This window comes from Nothobranchius furzeri, chromosome 5, assembly GCF_043380555.1.
Source record: "Nothobranchius furzeri strain GRZ-AD chromosome 5, NfurGRZ-RIMD1, whole genome shotgun sequence".
NCBI classification, from domain to species: Eukaryota; Metazoa; Chordata; class Actinopteri; order Cyprinodontiformes; family Nothobranchiidae; genus Nothobranchius; species Nothobranchius furzeri.
In genome coordinates this window covers 17551224-17567271 of record NC_091745.1, presented here as the reverse complement: position 1 = coordinate 17567271, position 16048 = coordinate 17551224, and the positions used below count along the sequence as shown (strand labels likewise).

Below are 16048 nucleotides of genomic sequence, written 5' to 3'. Positions count from 1 at the left end.
AATGAAGACATCAGACTCCAGCCTACGGCCCTGAAGTCACACACGGGCTACGCAGCACGCTGTGCTGACAGAATTAAACAGGGGCGCTGCATGTCAAAGTGTGTGCACAAGTTCTGGGGGTGTTGTGTAAACTAAGCTGATAAAAATGTGACAAAATGATTAAGCAAAGCTTGTTTACATTTGATACTGATGTCCATTTGAAAAACGTAAGTGTCTGATTCTAAATCACAAGTGAGAGCTGCCAGGTTCTGATTTGAAAAAAGAATCGTCATCGTCGTCTTCCTCCGCTTATCCGGGTCCGGGTCGCGGGGGCAGCATCCCAACTAGGGAGCTTCAGACCGTCCTCTCCCCGGCCACCTCCACCAGCTCCTCCGGCAGGACCCCAAGGCGTTCCCGGACCAGATTGGAGATGTAACCTCTCCAACGTGTCCTGGGTCGCCCCGGGGGCCTTCTGCCGGCAGGACATGCCCGAAACACCTCCCCAGGGAGGCGTCCAGGAGGCATCCTGACCAGATGCCCAAACCACCTCAGCTGACTCCTTTCGATCCGGAGGAGCAGCGGTTCTACTCCGAGTCCCTCCCGAATGTCCGAGCTCCTCACCCTATCTCTAAGGCTGAGCCCGGCCACCCTACGGAGGAAACTCATTTCGGCCGCTTGTATCCGCGATCTCGCTCTTTCGGTCATTACCCAAAGCTCATGACCATAGGTGAGGATTGGGACGTAGATCGACCGGTAAATCGAGAGCCTGGCTTTCTGGCTCAGCTCCCTCTTCACCACGACAGATCGGCTCAGCGTCCGCATCACTGCAGACGCCGAACCAATCCGCCTGTCGATCTCCCGATCCCTCCTACCCTCCCTTGTGAACAAGACCCCGAGATACTTAAGCTCCTCCACTTGAAAAAAGAATCAGCTTTGTCAAACACAAACTTTGTTCAGACAGTCAGATTAGGGTCACGAATGGGCAAAAGGTCAGACCTGCACCACTTTTACCAGCAGTCTGAACTCAAATAAACAACTAACCGTAAATAACAGAAACACAAAATATGTTGTAAAACAAAGAAAGGTTCAGTAAGTGAACATTAAAAACTCAGCACAAAAAAGAGAAGACTACCTCCACCCAGACCATACTGGCTCTGCTGACTGTAGCTCGGTGGAGGAGGAGAGTTGAAGCCTGGTGGGTGGTTGTAGGGACCTCCTGCATGTTGAGGTGGTTGGCGGCCCTCGCTTTCTCCATAACCACCAGTTGGACTTCCGTAACCACCCCCACCCCGTCCACTGCTTGGTTTGTTGTAGCCGTGGGTCTGTGAGTTCCCTTCGTAACTGCACAATTAATGACAGATGCTTTGACCGTTACTACAATCCTTAGTCACGGTGGAACCAACAAGGACGTAAAACATCGTTACATTTATGTCCAGACAACACTCACCTTTCAAGTCAGGTCACGTCAAGTCATGTTTGATATTTCAAAACAATTAAATTTATTAAAAATGTTTGCTGAAAACCCCTTCAGGAAATAAATTCTGACTAAATAAACTTTAATACTATAAATCAGGTGACTTTTGATTTTGAAGAACTAACACAAAACAACTTTTCTTAGATCTGAGATTACTCTGGAGTGAGTAATACTCTCAGTCTCGGTGTGACTGACAATTGTGATGTCAGTATAGCAAAGCTGTAGTTAATACTGGAGCTTCAGATGTTCCGGATACACCCTGATCCTCATCCCAAACTACACGTCAACTTGTTCCTTTCAATAAAAATACAGCAGTTACGAAATCCTGACATCAGGTCAGTCTCATGATCACTGACATATGGTAACCAATCCTGGAGATTCAATTCAATTCAATTCAATTCAAGTTTATTTATATAGCGCCAAATCACGACAAGAGTCGTCTCAAGGCACTTCACATAATAAACATTCCAATTCAGGTCAGTTCATTAAGCCAATCAGAAAAAATGTTTCCTATATAAGGAACCCAGCAAATTGCATCAAGTCACTGACGAGATCCACTCCCCAGCGTGTTTTGGTTGTTTCCCTGCTCAAAAGCCCCTGATTTTAATCAGCAGGTGATTGACAGGCTCCTGCAGAGCTTGATGAGCTAGGGTTAGGGTTAGGGTTAGAACATGATGGATATTAGACCTCCAGGACCAGGACTGGTTACCCCGACACATAACCAGACCCAAGAATAGAACCCGAAAGTTGAAGCCAAAGCAAAAGAAGTCTCCCTTCCTAGGATAAGCTTTAAGCCACGCCCCCTTAATGTAAGCAAATGAAACACTTTCCTTGTAAAACATAAGATACTTCCCCTCAAATATTTTAGGAGATCAGTAACTGAATCAGGCGTGTTAGATGATTGATACCTTTTCAAATAGATAACCTTTAGTTATGTGATGCTTAACAAACTTCCATGATTGTGTGCACGGACGGGTCTGGTTCCAAAAATACAACACACCTGTAAACGGGAAATCCTGGCTTCGCTTTTCAACTACCTTAGAAGGTGAAGAAGCCTGGTCTAGTTATTTATGTCCTCTCGCTGTTTAGGCTCAGACTGTAACCTGAAACTATCTGAAATAATTCTACTAATTATATTTTCAAAAACAAATAAACAAAATGAAATGAATCAAAACTATGAGGCTGTTTGCAAACTTTACTCATCTACATCCTTTTGTCTCCTGCTGCAGCTCAGAGCAGCAGACAGAGGGAATGAGATGTTGTGGCATCTCACCCTGCTGAGGATGGAGGAGGCGGCTGCTGGCTGTAACCGGAGAAAGAGGACTGCTGGTTGTAGTTCATGTTGGACGGCTGACGGCTGTATCCTCCAGAGCCGAATGGCTGGCTGGAATTAACCCCTCCACCACCCTGGCTCGAAGGTGGAGAACCATATTCATCTGAGAAAAAGAAGGAAACAATAGTTAAAGCAGAAATCTTAAGGTGGTGTTTGTGAATGTTTTATGAATCTTATTCTACCTGAAGGAGAATGGCAGTAGCCCCCATAGCCCCCCTGGTTGTAGGAGCTGGAGCTGCTGTCAGAGCTCTGAGTGAAGCCTTCATAGCCCTGCTCCTGGCTGTAACCCTGACCAGATGATGGAGCGTAGCTCTGATTAGCACCATCCCCTCCACCTCCAGCACCGTAGGACCCATAACTGCACCAATTAACCAAATTGTTAAAATCCCACACAGAAACGTAACAGTTTGCACTTTTTCATTTATTCTTCAGAATCAGAACATCCTCAGTGACACAACAACATCCCTCCGATTTCTTTTTGGGACATGCAATAACCCCACGAGTCTGAATAAATCCATTCTCACTTTGTAAAAATATCTAAGTTCATTTGTTTGATGAAGAGTTTTGTACTTTTGAAGCAAGTCATTAACAGGCAGTAAATGAGTGTCTGTGCCGTAAGAACGAAATAAAGTGCAACACTTTCCCAAAAAAAAAAAGGTTAGTTCATGAGTGAGACTGAAAAAATTAAATATTTGACTGTTTGTGAGGAAAAAATAAAGAAAATGCTGAAGTTGACCGAATTCAGAACCCAAATTAAGACCGGGCACAACTATTGGATAAATGAAGATAATTATGTGAGTAAATGACTTACCCGTGGGGAGGTGACTGGGAATAATCTGCAGGAAAACAGAGCAGAGTTTTAAAATGGAACAAAGGTGATTTGATTTAACCAAACTTTGACGTTTTTATGTTGAAGAAACCCAACTTTGCAATAAATCTAGAAATAAAAAGTAAATTTGAGACATCAGTCAATTACATTGTAATAAAAATATTAGAGCAGTGAGATACATGCTGGATGTTTATTTATGCTAATCTAATGGTTTGTTGCCAGGAATAACATACTTATTAAGGTAACGCGACTCAGGGTTGTGAATGACCACAGTCACCAATTCTTGTCATGTGTCTATGTCCATGTATGTCTGATCCATGAAACTCTAATTTCCCTCTGGGATTAATAAAGTATCTTTTATTTGATTATGTTTTCATGGCTTTTTATCCATCTGAACCAACTCAGATTTGTTCTAATAATCATTTTCCGCTATAGAAATGATATTTTCTTCATTCTTCTTCTTCTTTTCATATTTTTTGACATATTTAATTTTGCATGTTTTAATTTTTCTTTTGCATGTTAAGACAGGTTAAACATGTATTAATCCATTTTAACCACTTGATTTTTGGAGCAGAGAATTATGGGATGCCATTTGCAAAGTCAAACAGTCATAACTTAACAGCAATATTTTGGGTTATTTAGTCTATCATAGGAGAATAAAAATGGGAGTTATTTTTTCTAAGTCATATTTTCAACATGTTATTCATACATTTATAAATGTTAAAATCCCAACTAAACATTTAGTTAACAAGCTAAATTTTTAATTAATACTTAAATAATTAGTTGATTAACTAAATATTTGGTTTGTAGAATAAATATTTATTTAGAGGAAAATACTTATTTTACAAAATAAATATTAAGGTCGGACAAAAATATTTAGTTTAAAACCAGATATTTAGCTCCAAACTAAATCTTTTCCTAAATAATTATTTAGATCCCATAATATTTCTTATGGGGCTATACCTAAGGGACTTTGCAAACTAAATGTTTAGCTCCCAAATAAATATTTAGCTGGGATCTAAATATTTATTTTGGAAAATAAATAAGTTTGAGCCATATATTTATTTGGGAAAATAAATATATGATTTGGAGCTAAATGTTTAGTTTGTAAACCAAATATTTAGCTCCAAATTTAATATTTAGTAAGTAAATTAAAATGTCACTTACAAACAAAATCTTTAGTTCAGACAGGTGTTTGTAAAACACATAAATAATAAAAACAAACACACCAAATTAATATTTAGCTTACTAACTAAATACTTATTTGGGAACTTTAACATTTATAAATGTATGAATAACAAGGTGAATATCTGATTTTGAAAATTAACTCCCCACTTTTTCTCTCATGATTCGCTAAATAACCTAAAATACTGCTTTTATATTAGGACTCTTTACAGCTGGCACCCCATAGAGAATAGAGATTTTTATGGAAGTAAAAGCAGGAGACCTATTTGCATCCTTTTATCCGTTCGGATCCTAATCTGGGTCAGAATAACGCAGATGAGCCGATTAGCAAACAACAAGCAAGCTACACTAGTTTTATTTACCACCTTTAGCATACTATTTACCATTAATGCAACATCTTAAAACGGGACAAACGAAGCTGTAAGATTTCAATAAATTGAACTAATCGATGAAAACACAACGGCTCGTCTTTATTTTTACACCTCGTATCAGCAGCTAACTGAAAGCCGTCCTACCGGTGTATGCTAGCGGACATTAGCCGTGTTTCTTACCGTTGGAGGCCATATAGGTCAAGCTTAAATGGAGCTTAAAAAAGCTTTAAAAGCTTGTTGCCACTAATATAAAGGTGGACGATAAAGATATTTTTTCAGCACACCGGAGACCGGACAGGTGCTGCTGTAACGGAACACCGGGTGAGTCCTACAGCGAGTCGCCGCTCATCGCTGTAAAGCCTTTACTTGCCGGCAGAGGGCGCAAGGCGCTCGAAACGAATGTGACTGCTTTTGTTCATAAATTAAAAAAAAAGATAAAAATGTTCATGCAGAATCAGACTTTTTTTTTTTACTTTGCGTATCACCTTGTTGATGATCCCTGTTTTCTGTCAGTCTAACCGTGTTAAGTCTGGCATTTCTAATAGATTTGACCAAATAAATCAGAACAAATGATGTTTTTGTTACAAGCTGCCTGGTAAAAAAAAGAGAAAAAAGAAGAAAGTAACACACAAACTAATTCATGAGTAAGTCTAGGTTATTCTTGTGTTGAGCTATTTTTCTTTCTGAATGATTTAGAGACAGAGAACAAGGACTGAAACTGAGAGGAAGGACAGCCAAAATTCCAACAAAACTTTGAAAGACCTTCAGAAAATCTGAGCAACTGTTTATTCAGACCAATTTAAAGTAGAAAGCAACATTTTCTCAATTCAGAGCTGAAGTTGGACAACAGAAGCAGCCAGTCACTGCAGCTCCTTTATGCGGAACAATAATCAGAGCCTTTGTCCCAGTGGGCAGCAAACCAACACAGTGGCACCACCATAACATTGCGACAGGTAGCAGATGGCTGTGATTGTTCCACTTCCTGTATAGCTTAGCTTCATATCTTTATTCTGCATGTTTCAGTGTAACATAAGCAGCAAATAAATACTCTATTAAAATATAGCGCACCAGAACTCTTCTGTTATGCTGATCCAAGTTCAAATCATAAGAACCTCAAGCAACATGGATTCTGCGCTTCTCCTCTCTTCCTTTAAACTCTGGGTCCTTGGTTTCCAAAGAAAATGCAAAATGTACTTTCAGAGAACATAACTTTGGACCACTCAGCAGCAGTCCCGTCCTTTTTGTCTTTACCCCAGGAGAGATGCTTCTGATGCGGTCTCTGTTCTAGAGTGGCTTGACACAAGGAATATGACAGCTCAAACCCATATCTTGCATAAGTCTGTGTGTGGTGGTTCTTGAAGCACCGACTCCAGCTGCAGTCCCATTTCTGAATGGGTTTTGTTTCACAATCCTCTCCAGGGTGTGGTTCTCTCTATTGCTTGCACACTTTTTCCCCACCACATCCGGTCCTTCCCTTCACCTCTATTAGTGTGCTTGGACAGAGCTCTGAACAGCCAGCCTCTTTAGCAATGACCTTTTGTGTCTTGTCCTTCCTTGTGTAGATGTCCATGGTCGTCTTGTGGACAACTGTCAAAACAGCAGTCTTCCCCATGATTGTGCAGCATACAGAACTAGACTGAGAAACCATTTAAAGGCATTTGCAGGTGTTTTGGAGTTAATTAGCTGATCAGAGGGTTGGACCAGGGATCTTCAGTACTGAAGCTTATCACATTATTCTTGAGATACTGAATTTGGGATTTTCATTGGTTGTTAGCTATAACCAACAATAATAAATGTGACTAATCAGTCTGTGTGTAATGAATTAAATATACAAGTTTCACTTTGAATGAAGTTATTGTGATAAAATCAACTTTGTCAAGAAATTCTAATTTTATGACACCTGTACAAGGATATTGGATGAAAGTTCTTTACATGATTTTAACAGAACATTAATCAAATGTTGAGATAAAACTGCAGTTTCCTAAAATTCTCAGTTTATGCAAATCAACTTCTATACATTTTGATTTTAATTTAAAACAAACCCACTTCGGCCACCAAGATTCTCTTAAAAATCAAACTTTATTCATCGTTTCTCCAGTAATGACAAGAGTTTAAAGGCCAGAAACAGACTGAGGAAGAACAAACATAAATAATGGACAGGAAAACAAACAAGTTTCATAAAGAGACACCCCCACCCACTCGCAGTAGGGTTTATAAGCACTAACAGATCAGTTTTCACCAGCACTCATTCAGCAGGAAGTCCATCATCAGATAAAAACGTCTGATACATCCAGCCTTAAATCCAGTTTAGTTATAAAGAGCGTCCCAATAATGGAGCAAAATTCAGCACAAACAAACAAAGATAAAAATGCTTATGATCTGCCTTTCTCATGCAATAAACTGCACAAACATTTTAAAATGATGCTACAATGCTTGAAAACTGCTCAGTAGTCACAGTTTAGTAGAGCGCTTACAGCACGAAAGCACAGCCGAAGTCTGAAACGGAGGGTTTTGACTTGTGATAGTCTTCATGTGGTAGCTTTATGTTCAACAGGCATGTACTCCTTTTAAATGTGACGGCTGAGGTTTAAATGTCACATGGCGAGGTGTGGAGAACTAAAACTTAACTAATGTGAAAAACAAAAGTGCAATTAGCTCAGAAATTAAAAGCCTCTTGTTTTTTTTTTTCTTTCTTTCTTTAAGCAACTTTCTTCCTCCTTCAGATTCCTGAATCACCTCACAAGGATTCCTCTCCCATCCAAACGCCCTCTATTCGTTCTTCTTCTCCTTTTGCTTTAGCATTTTGTTGATTTCCCTCTTGACCATGGAGGTGTACTTTGTGATGACGCCATGCTGGTTCAGGCCAGGCAGCAGCAGGAGGAAACTCACTAAGAGACAAAATGTCAGAAACCTATAGTCAAATCATGCATTTGTATAAAATTTGAACAAAATCAACTTATCCTGAAGTTCAAGTAAACGAGAGTGACAGATTTGTGGTCATCCTAAACTAGTCTGCTTCATGCCTGAGCAACAGTTTTCCTTTGACAGAACAGCTCACAGCAGCATTGCTTGTGAAGGAGAGACCCTTTAGGAGAGCAGAACTCACTTCTCTTCTTGGTTTTATAGCTCATACTTTACGTGCCTCAGCAGATGAAAATAATTGCTCCACCCAGAGGAATCTCACTTGTTTATGTACTGATCTACAGTCCTACCAGTGGGTCTGAAACAAACCTTTTTTGTTTACTTTCATGAAACCAGACTTATTTGGCATCTTTGAGTTTTAATCAATCATCGTCAGTTTGTTCCAGTTTCTTAGTTGAATCTTTGAGAAAATAGCTCAACAGAAGAGTTGCAACAAGGTCATTCCTAAAGAGCAGATAGCTCAAGTCTACAATCAAATTAAACATCTATGGTCCTGCTGCAGAACTGATCTGTTCCAGTTTCTTAGGACACAAACTTAAAACTACTGATCATATGGTTACGTCTCAAAACAAAACTAAATCTGCTTTAGATCCGGGTCACAGTAGCAGGACGTTTGTTAATAAGATGCAGAGCAGCAGACAGGAAACATCGCATTATTTTGATTGTGCTTCTACTTTTAGAAACTCAGACTGAGATCACTTCAGGGTTGTGACATTTGCTGCTGTTGAAAACCTACCATGTTTGTGCAAAGTTCAGCAGCAACCAGAACCCATCTGAAACCACACTGATGTGGCCAGAACAAGAGGAAAAAGGTCCCGTAGCGGTCAATTACCAACACTCACCAATCAGGTAGGTGAGGAAGAGGTTGTGGACCTGCTGGCCGATCCAGGCCATCGCCAGCAAGCTGCTGATCACAGAGGCAAAATACTGCAGGGAGCAGAGACACAAATAAACTGAAAACATTTTCTTCGTTTGCAGATCTTTTATAGTTCACCTTGCTAGAGCAGCTTGTAAAGTGTGAAAAAGTTCCAACAGCTTGTGACCCAGTTTGAGCTGTGCTAAGTGGAGCAGCTAAGCCAAGTCAGCTGATATTTTTATCAGCAGCCCAGAAAAACCTCCCCATTGTAACAGCCAGAGAGGATCCATCAGCTGCATGACACAGCCAGAGAAAACAGAGTCTGCTTTTTGGGTTTGTTGTGGTTACAGATTTGTTTTATTTACCACTTTAGGCTTCTCCTCCTTGAGGGTGCAGAGACGTTTCCACCAGCCAACGACCCGACGCTGAGTCTTCACCAGGTTTCCACAGATCTCATGGAAACGCTGCTGCTGCTCAGTGGTCCTGAACATAAACAGAAGTCAAACTAACTGCTTAGTCATGGCTGAAGCAGAATATAAAAAAGGACTTGGGTTAGTTTCTGCAAGTCTGCTGAAACCAGCCGAGTGCGGTTTCCTCCATTTCATCACCAGCTAGAACTAGTTAAGGTGCTGTGCCAGTTTGGAGTCAGGTCAAACTTAGAAATGTATGCTACACCCAAGGTTGTCTAGGTTAATTTAAAATCTTTCTACTACAAAATCCTGAAAAGGATTTCTAGGTTACAAGTTCAGTTTTATCATTTTTGAAACTAAATGTTCAGGAGAAAAGGGCTCAACTAGGGGGGGGGGGGGGGGGGGGGGGGGGAGACAGTGACCTTCATTTTTTGCTTAGCCATTGCTGCCTATTTTAGGGAGCGTCTTGAGGAAGCCCAGTGGGACCGGGACAAGTGATGGGTCGTTTACCCGACCCCCCCCCCCCAGACACCTCAGCTTTCAGCCCATCTCCACTGCAGGTTGGGTGCGTAAGCTGCAGCTTAAGCTCAAAGAGTATTTGTCAAACCCTATAAATCAAATCTCACCTGAGCTGCACCTGAAACACAAAGGACCCAGCTATGCATGTGTACACATCCCAGCTAAATGTTCCCTTCATTTACCAAACGTTCTCACGTTTAGTCAGAGTTGCAGTGCGACTCCTTCAACAGGCTGAGCTAGCTGCTGCCGGTGGAAGAATGTGCAGCAGTGCAGGGCATGCCCTGCTGATACCAGGTTATATGTCGACATTAGGAGAAGGAATGTCCTTCATACTGGGCCAACAGCAGACCGGTTACTCTATCCTCTCTAGGTGTCTGGTTATAAACATTAACGCACTCACACAGATATGCGACTATATCCACACAAGGAGGACAAAATACAGGCTTCTGCTTTAGGACCTTTGCTCCAATGTAAACCCTTTACAACTCATCACTGGAAACCCAGAAACACATTTTTGTAAGAAAATAAAAATTTTAAGAAAATGAGACAGAGCTTTACTTTAAACCCCAAAACAAGGAAACTTTTAGATAATACAGCTAAGTTTTTTCCTTCAAGCTCTTACCACTTATTAGAGCCAAACACTCTGGGGGCAAGGGTGGGTACAAGATAGTCAGCCAGGCAGAGCAGCATGACGGTGCAGGAGAGTCCAGTCAGCACAGAGGGGTCCAGATAATAAACCAGCCTGAAACAGGTAAACAGAACAGAGTCAACAAAAAAGGCACGCGTTATTCTGAAAGACTAATTTTGTCATAACTCTGCAGTTACTGATGAAAGGCGTTTGCATTAAAAACAGAAAACATGGGGGCTCTGCTTTGGATTCAGTAAAACAAAGAATCATAACAGAAGCCAATTCAAATGCTAATCGGCAACAGCCTACATCGTTCAGTTTTTCCACAATTGGGCTTTTGTTTCAATCAGATTTCAAAGGTTTAGCAAACCTTTGAAATCTGATTATTGAACCTTCAGATCTGTAAAACCATCAAGTTTGAAGGACATGCATTACCTTGCAAAAACACAAATGGACAAGTCTTCCTTAAGATGTTCATAACTTTAATGTTTCAGTGCAAATGAGAAACCACAGCTCACTAAAGACGTTGTGTGGTATAACAAGATGTTTTGCTTTAGACAATTAGAGAAAGGAGAAAACAAGAGATTGTAAAATAAGAATATCCCATCTAGGGATGGGTACCTTTGACATTTGAATCGATACCGGTACTTAACGGTACCAATTTTCGATACTTTTGAGTGTTTATTATTTTAATTCTCTTTTATAATTAAATATATATTTTTCTCAATATATAACAATATTTGATAAATAACATACAACTGTTTGTATTTTAACATCGCCCTTGTAGTTTTATAAGCTGATAATTAAACTGAAGCAAACATCTTTACTGTGAACTAAATTTACTGTGTATCTTCATTTTTGCCATCTTTTTTCATTTGATTTTTCCTACTGGGAAGTTAGAATTTCCGAGGAGAACGCACCATTAGCTGATAACAATGGTAGCAATGGAAGCTAACATATCAAGCTAACGATATCTTAAACAGTTTATTTAGCTGCTGGAGCAGATTAAAACGATGTCTCACACTTAAATCGTCACTGGTTTCGTCTTCACCCGTCACATTTAGTAAAGTGAAGCCAAACTTTAGAGCGGGTTCATGTTGTTCTAGTCGGAAATTCGGAGTTCCGAGGAGAAAGCGAACGCACCATTAGCGAAACGGAAGTTAACATATCAAGCTAATTATATTTACCTACCGGAGCAGATTAAGATGAGGATGTCTCACTTAGATCATTGTCGCTGGTTTCATCATCCAGTTACCCATCACATTTAGTGAAGTGGACCCAAGCTTTAGCGTGCGTTCTCTCTACCATGCTGCTCTGTTTACAACTGGTTCACAGCAAGCGACGACATAACGCTCTTGCGCATGCGCAGCTGTCTTGGCAAGTTCTCGTTATGAAGGACGGGTACCGAAACGAGGCACCGTTTGAAATGACGTGAATCGGTGCTCGGTCGGTACTATGGAATTCGGTCGGTACCTTAAAAAGTACCGAATTCGGTACCCATCCCTAAAAAACATCTCATGCTTCATGTTCCCAATGCTAGCTTAAGGAAATGTATTCAGAGTCCCTAAAACAGCTTTGAATACATCTGTTGAGCAAATGTACATATTTAGCTTAAAATTACTAAAAAGGCTAGGGATGCACCGATCAGGTTTTTTGCTGCCGATCACCGATACCGATCACGTGGATTGGCCAGAAATTTTCTACAACATTATGAGTGCTACAAACTACATAATCTGGGAATAAAGGAAATGCAACCTAATCTAAAATGGTCTGTATTAAGGTTGTCACGGTGTGAAAATTTAACCTCACGGTTATTGTGACCAAAATTACCACGGTTTTCTGTATTATCGCGGTATTTTTTTTAAATGTGCTACATTTTCACACAAGTAAACCCTGTATGTCAGGAAATATTGTCCTCAGTTTGTGTCTAAATTTTGCCTAAAATGTGTTATTTTGTAATTATGTTATTGGTTTACATTTTTTCCCTTTAGTCTTTAAAATACCAATATTTGCCCATAACTTCTTATTTTATGTCTGTTTGATGTCATCATTTTAAAAATATTAGATCAGATGATACTCAGTACTCAAGTAACCTTCTAATCAGATACTTTTTTACCTTTACTTGAGTAATAAACCCTATATCAGGAAAATATTGTCCTCGGTTTGTGTCCTTCCAGTGAGCTTTGCAGATGTGGGAAAATGTCAGGCAGTAATCATTGTTAAATTCATAATTATCCTCAGAGAGAGACCAACACTTATCTGCCCCTGGGAGCCCCGTAATGCATAGCGTCATTTCAACATGGGGGTGTCCGTGACACGGTTTATATGCAGGTAGCGGCGCTGCGGCTGCTTTATATAGCGACTCGTTGCATTCTCCCTCAACCCAAATCCTCGGATCACGCATTTTAGCTAAAACGCTAACGTTAGCTTGCCTTGCGTTGACTGTAGAGTTGTGGGTGATGGTCACGCAGAAGTGTCATGAGATTTGAAGCGTTGCTGCCTTTCACAGACACTTTTTCTGCACGTGCTGCAAACAGGATAGCCGTCTTCTATCAGCTGTCCCTCGGCATTCTTCAAATATCCAAAAGATGCCCGTACTTCCCACTTTGTCTTTGAGGGATAAAAAATGTCCTCCTGAGCACTGCCGTCTCCTCCTTTGGCCATTATTTCAGCTTTAGCTTCAAGAAAGTTTTGGTTGTAAACAACAAAGTGCGCATGTGCCGCCGGAAACTTCAGCAGATGATGCGGTGGCTGGTAAGGGTCACCGCGCCTACACCGCAGCCACGGTAAACCCACCGAGATAATATAGGTTTTTTTTTTTAAAACAAGACGGTTATAACTTTTTACCGGGGTTTATCCACACCAGTTACCGTGACAACCCTACCTGATCAGTCTGCTTTGATCTATTTTGAAAACTCCGATCAAAACCATTAGGGGCGCTATCGACCTTTTGGGATCAAATGCCGATCCAATCGGTGCATCCCTAAAAAGGCATCAAAAACTCAGCAAGGGTATAACTTAGGTTTTCAATCTACAAATGTAAAAATATATTAGAGCACCTTCTTGGAGACTAGAGTTATCCAGTTATCCAGAAAATATAATTTCTATCGCGCCTCTCAAGATAAAAATCACGAGGTGCTTCACAAAAACAAAATGTAAAAATATAAAAAAGCATTTAGAAAATGTTTAAAAATATATTTAAAATGAGCAAAAATAGGCAATTAGGATTTAAAAGAAAAAATGTTAAGACAGTGAATAGGAAAGAGGGAAATCAGTGGATCCTGAGGAAGGTGGAATAGGTGGGGAGAGCAGAATAAAGAGAGAGTGGTGAAGAAGGTCATACAAAAACCAGCTTGAACAAGTGAGTCTTCAGCTGCTTTTTTAAAGGAGATCACTGAGTCCACTGATCTCAGGCTCAGGGGGAGAGTTCCAGAGTCTGGGGGCCACAGCAGCAAATGATCTGTCACCTTTGGTCTTTAGCCTGGTGCTGCACAACCAGTAGGCTTTGGTCACTGGACCCCAGGGACCTGCTGGGGGTGTAGGGACTAAGAAGATCACCAACGCATTAGGGATGCACCGATATGATACCGATACTTGGATCCGAGTACTCGCCGGTGTCGATTACCGAGACTTCCACCACACAAAAAAATGCAATGATTTGGAATACAGATTTTATTTTCTTCTCTGCTTTCAACAGGAAAAGACTGAGGTAGATAAAAAGTAAAATATATGAATGGAAATCATCACAAAACTAAAATATTAGGTGAACAGAAATGACAAGTTACAGTGAAGCCATTTTCAAGCAAATGCATTGGTATCGGTTAACATTTACCGATACTGGTATTGGTATCGGCACAGATACCAATACCAGTATCAGTGCATCCCTACAATGTAAGATGGTGCTTGACCATGTAAGGCCCTGTAGACCAGATCCAGGATCTTGAAATAAACCCTGAAGTTGACTGGCAGCCAGTGAAGCTGGAGAAGAAGCGGGGTGATGTGGGTGTATTTGGAGGACTTGGTCAGAAGCCGAGCACAGGCATTCTGAACCACCTGTAGACGGTTCAGGGAGGTTCTGCTCAGACACGTGAAAAGAGAGTTACAGTAGTCTAAGCGTGAGGAGATGAAGGTGTGGAGAACTGTCTCAAGTTCAGAGCGAGACAGAATGGGACTCAGCTTATCAATGTTCCTGAGATGGAAGAAGGAAGAGCGAACAAGAGAACTGACATGAGAATCCAGGGTGAGAGCTGGGTCAAAGGTCACGCCAAGATTCCTGACAGAAGGTTTGGTGTGAGAAGCAAGCTGACCAAGAAAGTATCTGACTTTGGGAACCAGCTTGTCTGGGGCACAGATGAGGAAGACTCCAATTCCTGCCGTCTGAAGCTACTTTCTCCTCCAGGTGACATTTGTCATGTCCAAATGCTTGCAATTTAAGTGAAAGTGAAGGGGGGGGGGGGGGGGGGAGAGAGTAGCAACTGCTGCAACCGGCATCCAGGCGTGCGATCAACGACTCAATGCTCACTGCCCCAATTCGGCTGTTATTTGTAAACACACTTCAAGCCTTACTTCCTCCAAGTGCACTTCACTGAGGACCATCTGGGGCAGTGCAAGTACTGGGACATGGCCTTCTACATCCTCAAACAGGCACACCAGAGCTCCCCGCCCCACCCCCCACGTACTGATCTTTTATTATATATACACTTCATACATGTTGAAGAAAATGTGTGCGTAGAAAGAGAAAACTGACTCACAGGAAGACCACTGTGACAGCGCCCATCAAGGCTCCAGGAAACCATGGCTTCTCCCAGCGCATTACCCGATCCCCAGCCAGGATCACCTCACCCCAGCCCTGCAGCTGTTCCTCTAGTTGGGCTGTTTCCTGAGCCTGGAGGCAAAATTCAAAAAACTTTTTAAACAAGGAACTACACATCAGGTCAACCCAGTGCGAGTCAGTCACATGCAGAGCAGTTCAGATCAGGAATTTTTGTAAATTAAATTTTAAAAATTATATTTTGTCATTAGTTGTTTAAAAAACACAGGAAATAAACAGTTTTACAAAATTGACAAAAAATAATTTGAATAATTTCTGACCTTAAAAATTTTTGAAAGGCAAATTGAAAAAGGGTGATGTCACATGCTTTTGTTTGGAAGGCTTATGACCGTTTAAAATTAATAACTTCTTTGTGTGCATGTTCTCTAGGGCGTGCGAGCCTTTTGCAGCAACCTACACCATGACGGAGCAGATAACCAAATATAACCTGCTGCGTGTACAGAAAACTAATTTATCTGATCATAAGTCTTTAGGCTGAAACGTATTGTCAGACTGCATCATGCATCGGTATCAAGTCGCCAATTCAAGAGGAAGTATGAGTACCAAGAATAAACCCACCGAGCTAGCCATCATTAGCTGCGGTAAAGCAGCGGTTGCCATCGTGGTCGATGCCTACCCGAGTGCTTAGAGCTGAATGCTTATGCAAGTTTCACGCCGAGTGATTTTGTAACCATTTGAACAGATAGCACAAACATACATGTAAGCTAGACT

The 16048-nt window shown here is 41.0% G+C and overlaps 2 protein-coding genes across 3 annotated transcripts in view; both read right to left on the bottom strand.

Annotated features, from left to right (window-relative positions):
- The window catches only part of fus (FUS RNA binding protein), a 31954-nt gene extending 26452 nt beyond the window's left edge, over nucleotides 1-5502 (bottom strand). For both annotated transcript variants that reach the window (XR_011520648.1, XM_015976085.3), the window contains exons 1-5: nucleotides 5352-5502; nucleotides 3598-3622; nucleotides 2969-3144; nucleotides 2727-2889; nucleotides 1112-1320 (exon numbers count right to left, since the gene is read on the bottom strand). Coding sequence is in view for 1 of the 2 variants with exons in the window: in XM_015976085.3 (XP_015831571.3) it covers nucleotides 1112-1320; nucleotides 2727-2889; nucleotides 2969-3144; nucleotides 3598-3622; nucleotides 5352-5364 (586 nt within the window). In the remaining variant the exon portion in view is untranslated. The remainder of the gene's footprint in view (nucleotides 1-1111; nucleotides 1321-2726; nucleotides 2890-2968; nucleotides 3145-3597; nucleotides 3623-5351) is intronic.
- Nucleotides 5503-7231: 1729 nt separating this feature from the next.
- arl6ip1 (ARL6 interacting reticulophagy regulator 1) overlaps nucleotides 7232-16048 on the bottom strand; it is a 9108-nt gene continuing 291 nt past the window's right edge. The window contains exons 2-6 of the mRNA XM_015976084.3: nucleotides 15258-15391; nucleotides 10501-10620; nucleotides 9315-9432; nucleotides 8936-9020; nucleotides 7232-8059 (exon numbers count right to left, since the gene is read on the bottom strand). Coding sequence (XP_015831570.2) covers nucleotides 7941-8059; nucleotides 8936-9020; nucleotides 9315-9432; nucleotides 10501-10620; nucleotides 15258-15391 — 576 coding nt within the window. The 3' untranslated portion in view covers nucleotides 7232-7940. The remainder of the gene's footprint in view (nucleotides 8060-8935; nucleotides 9021-9314; nucleotides 9433-10500; nucleotides 10621-15257; nucleotides 15392-16048) is intronic.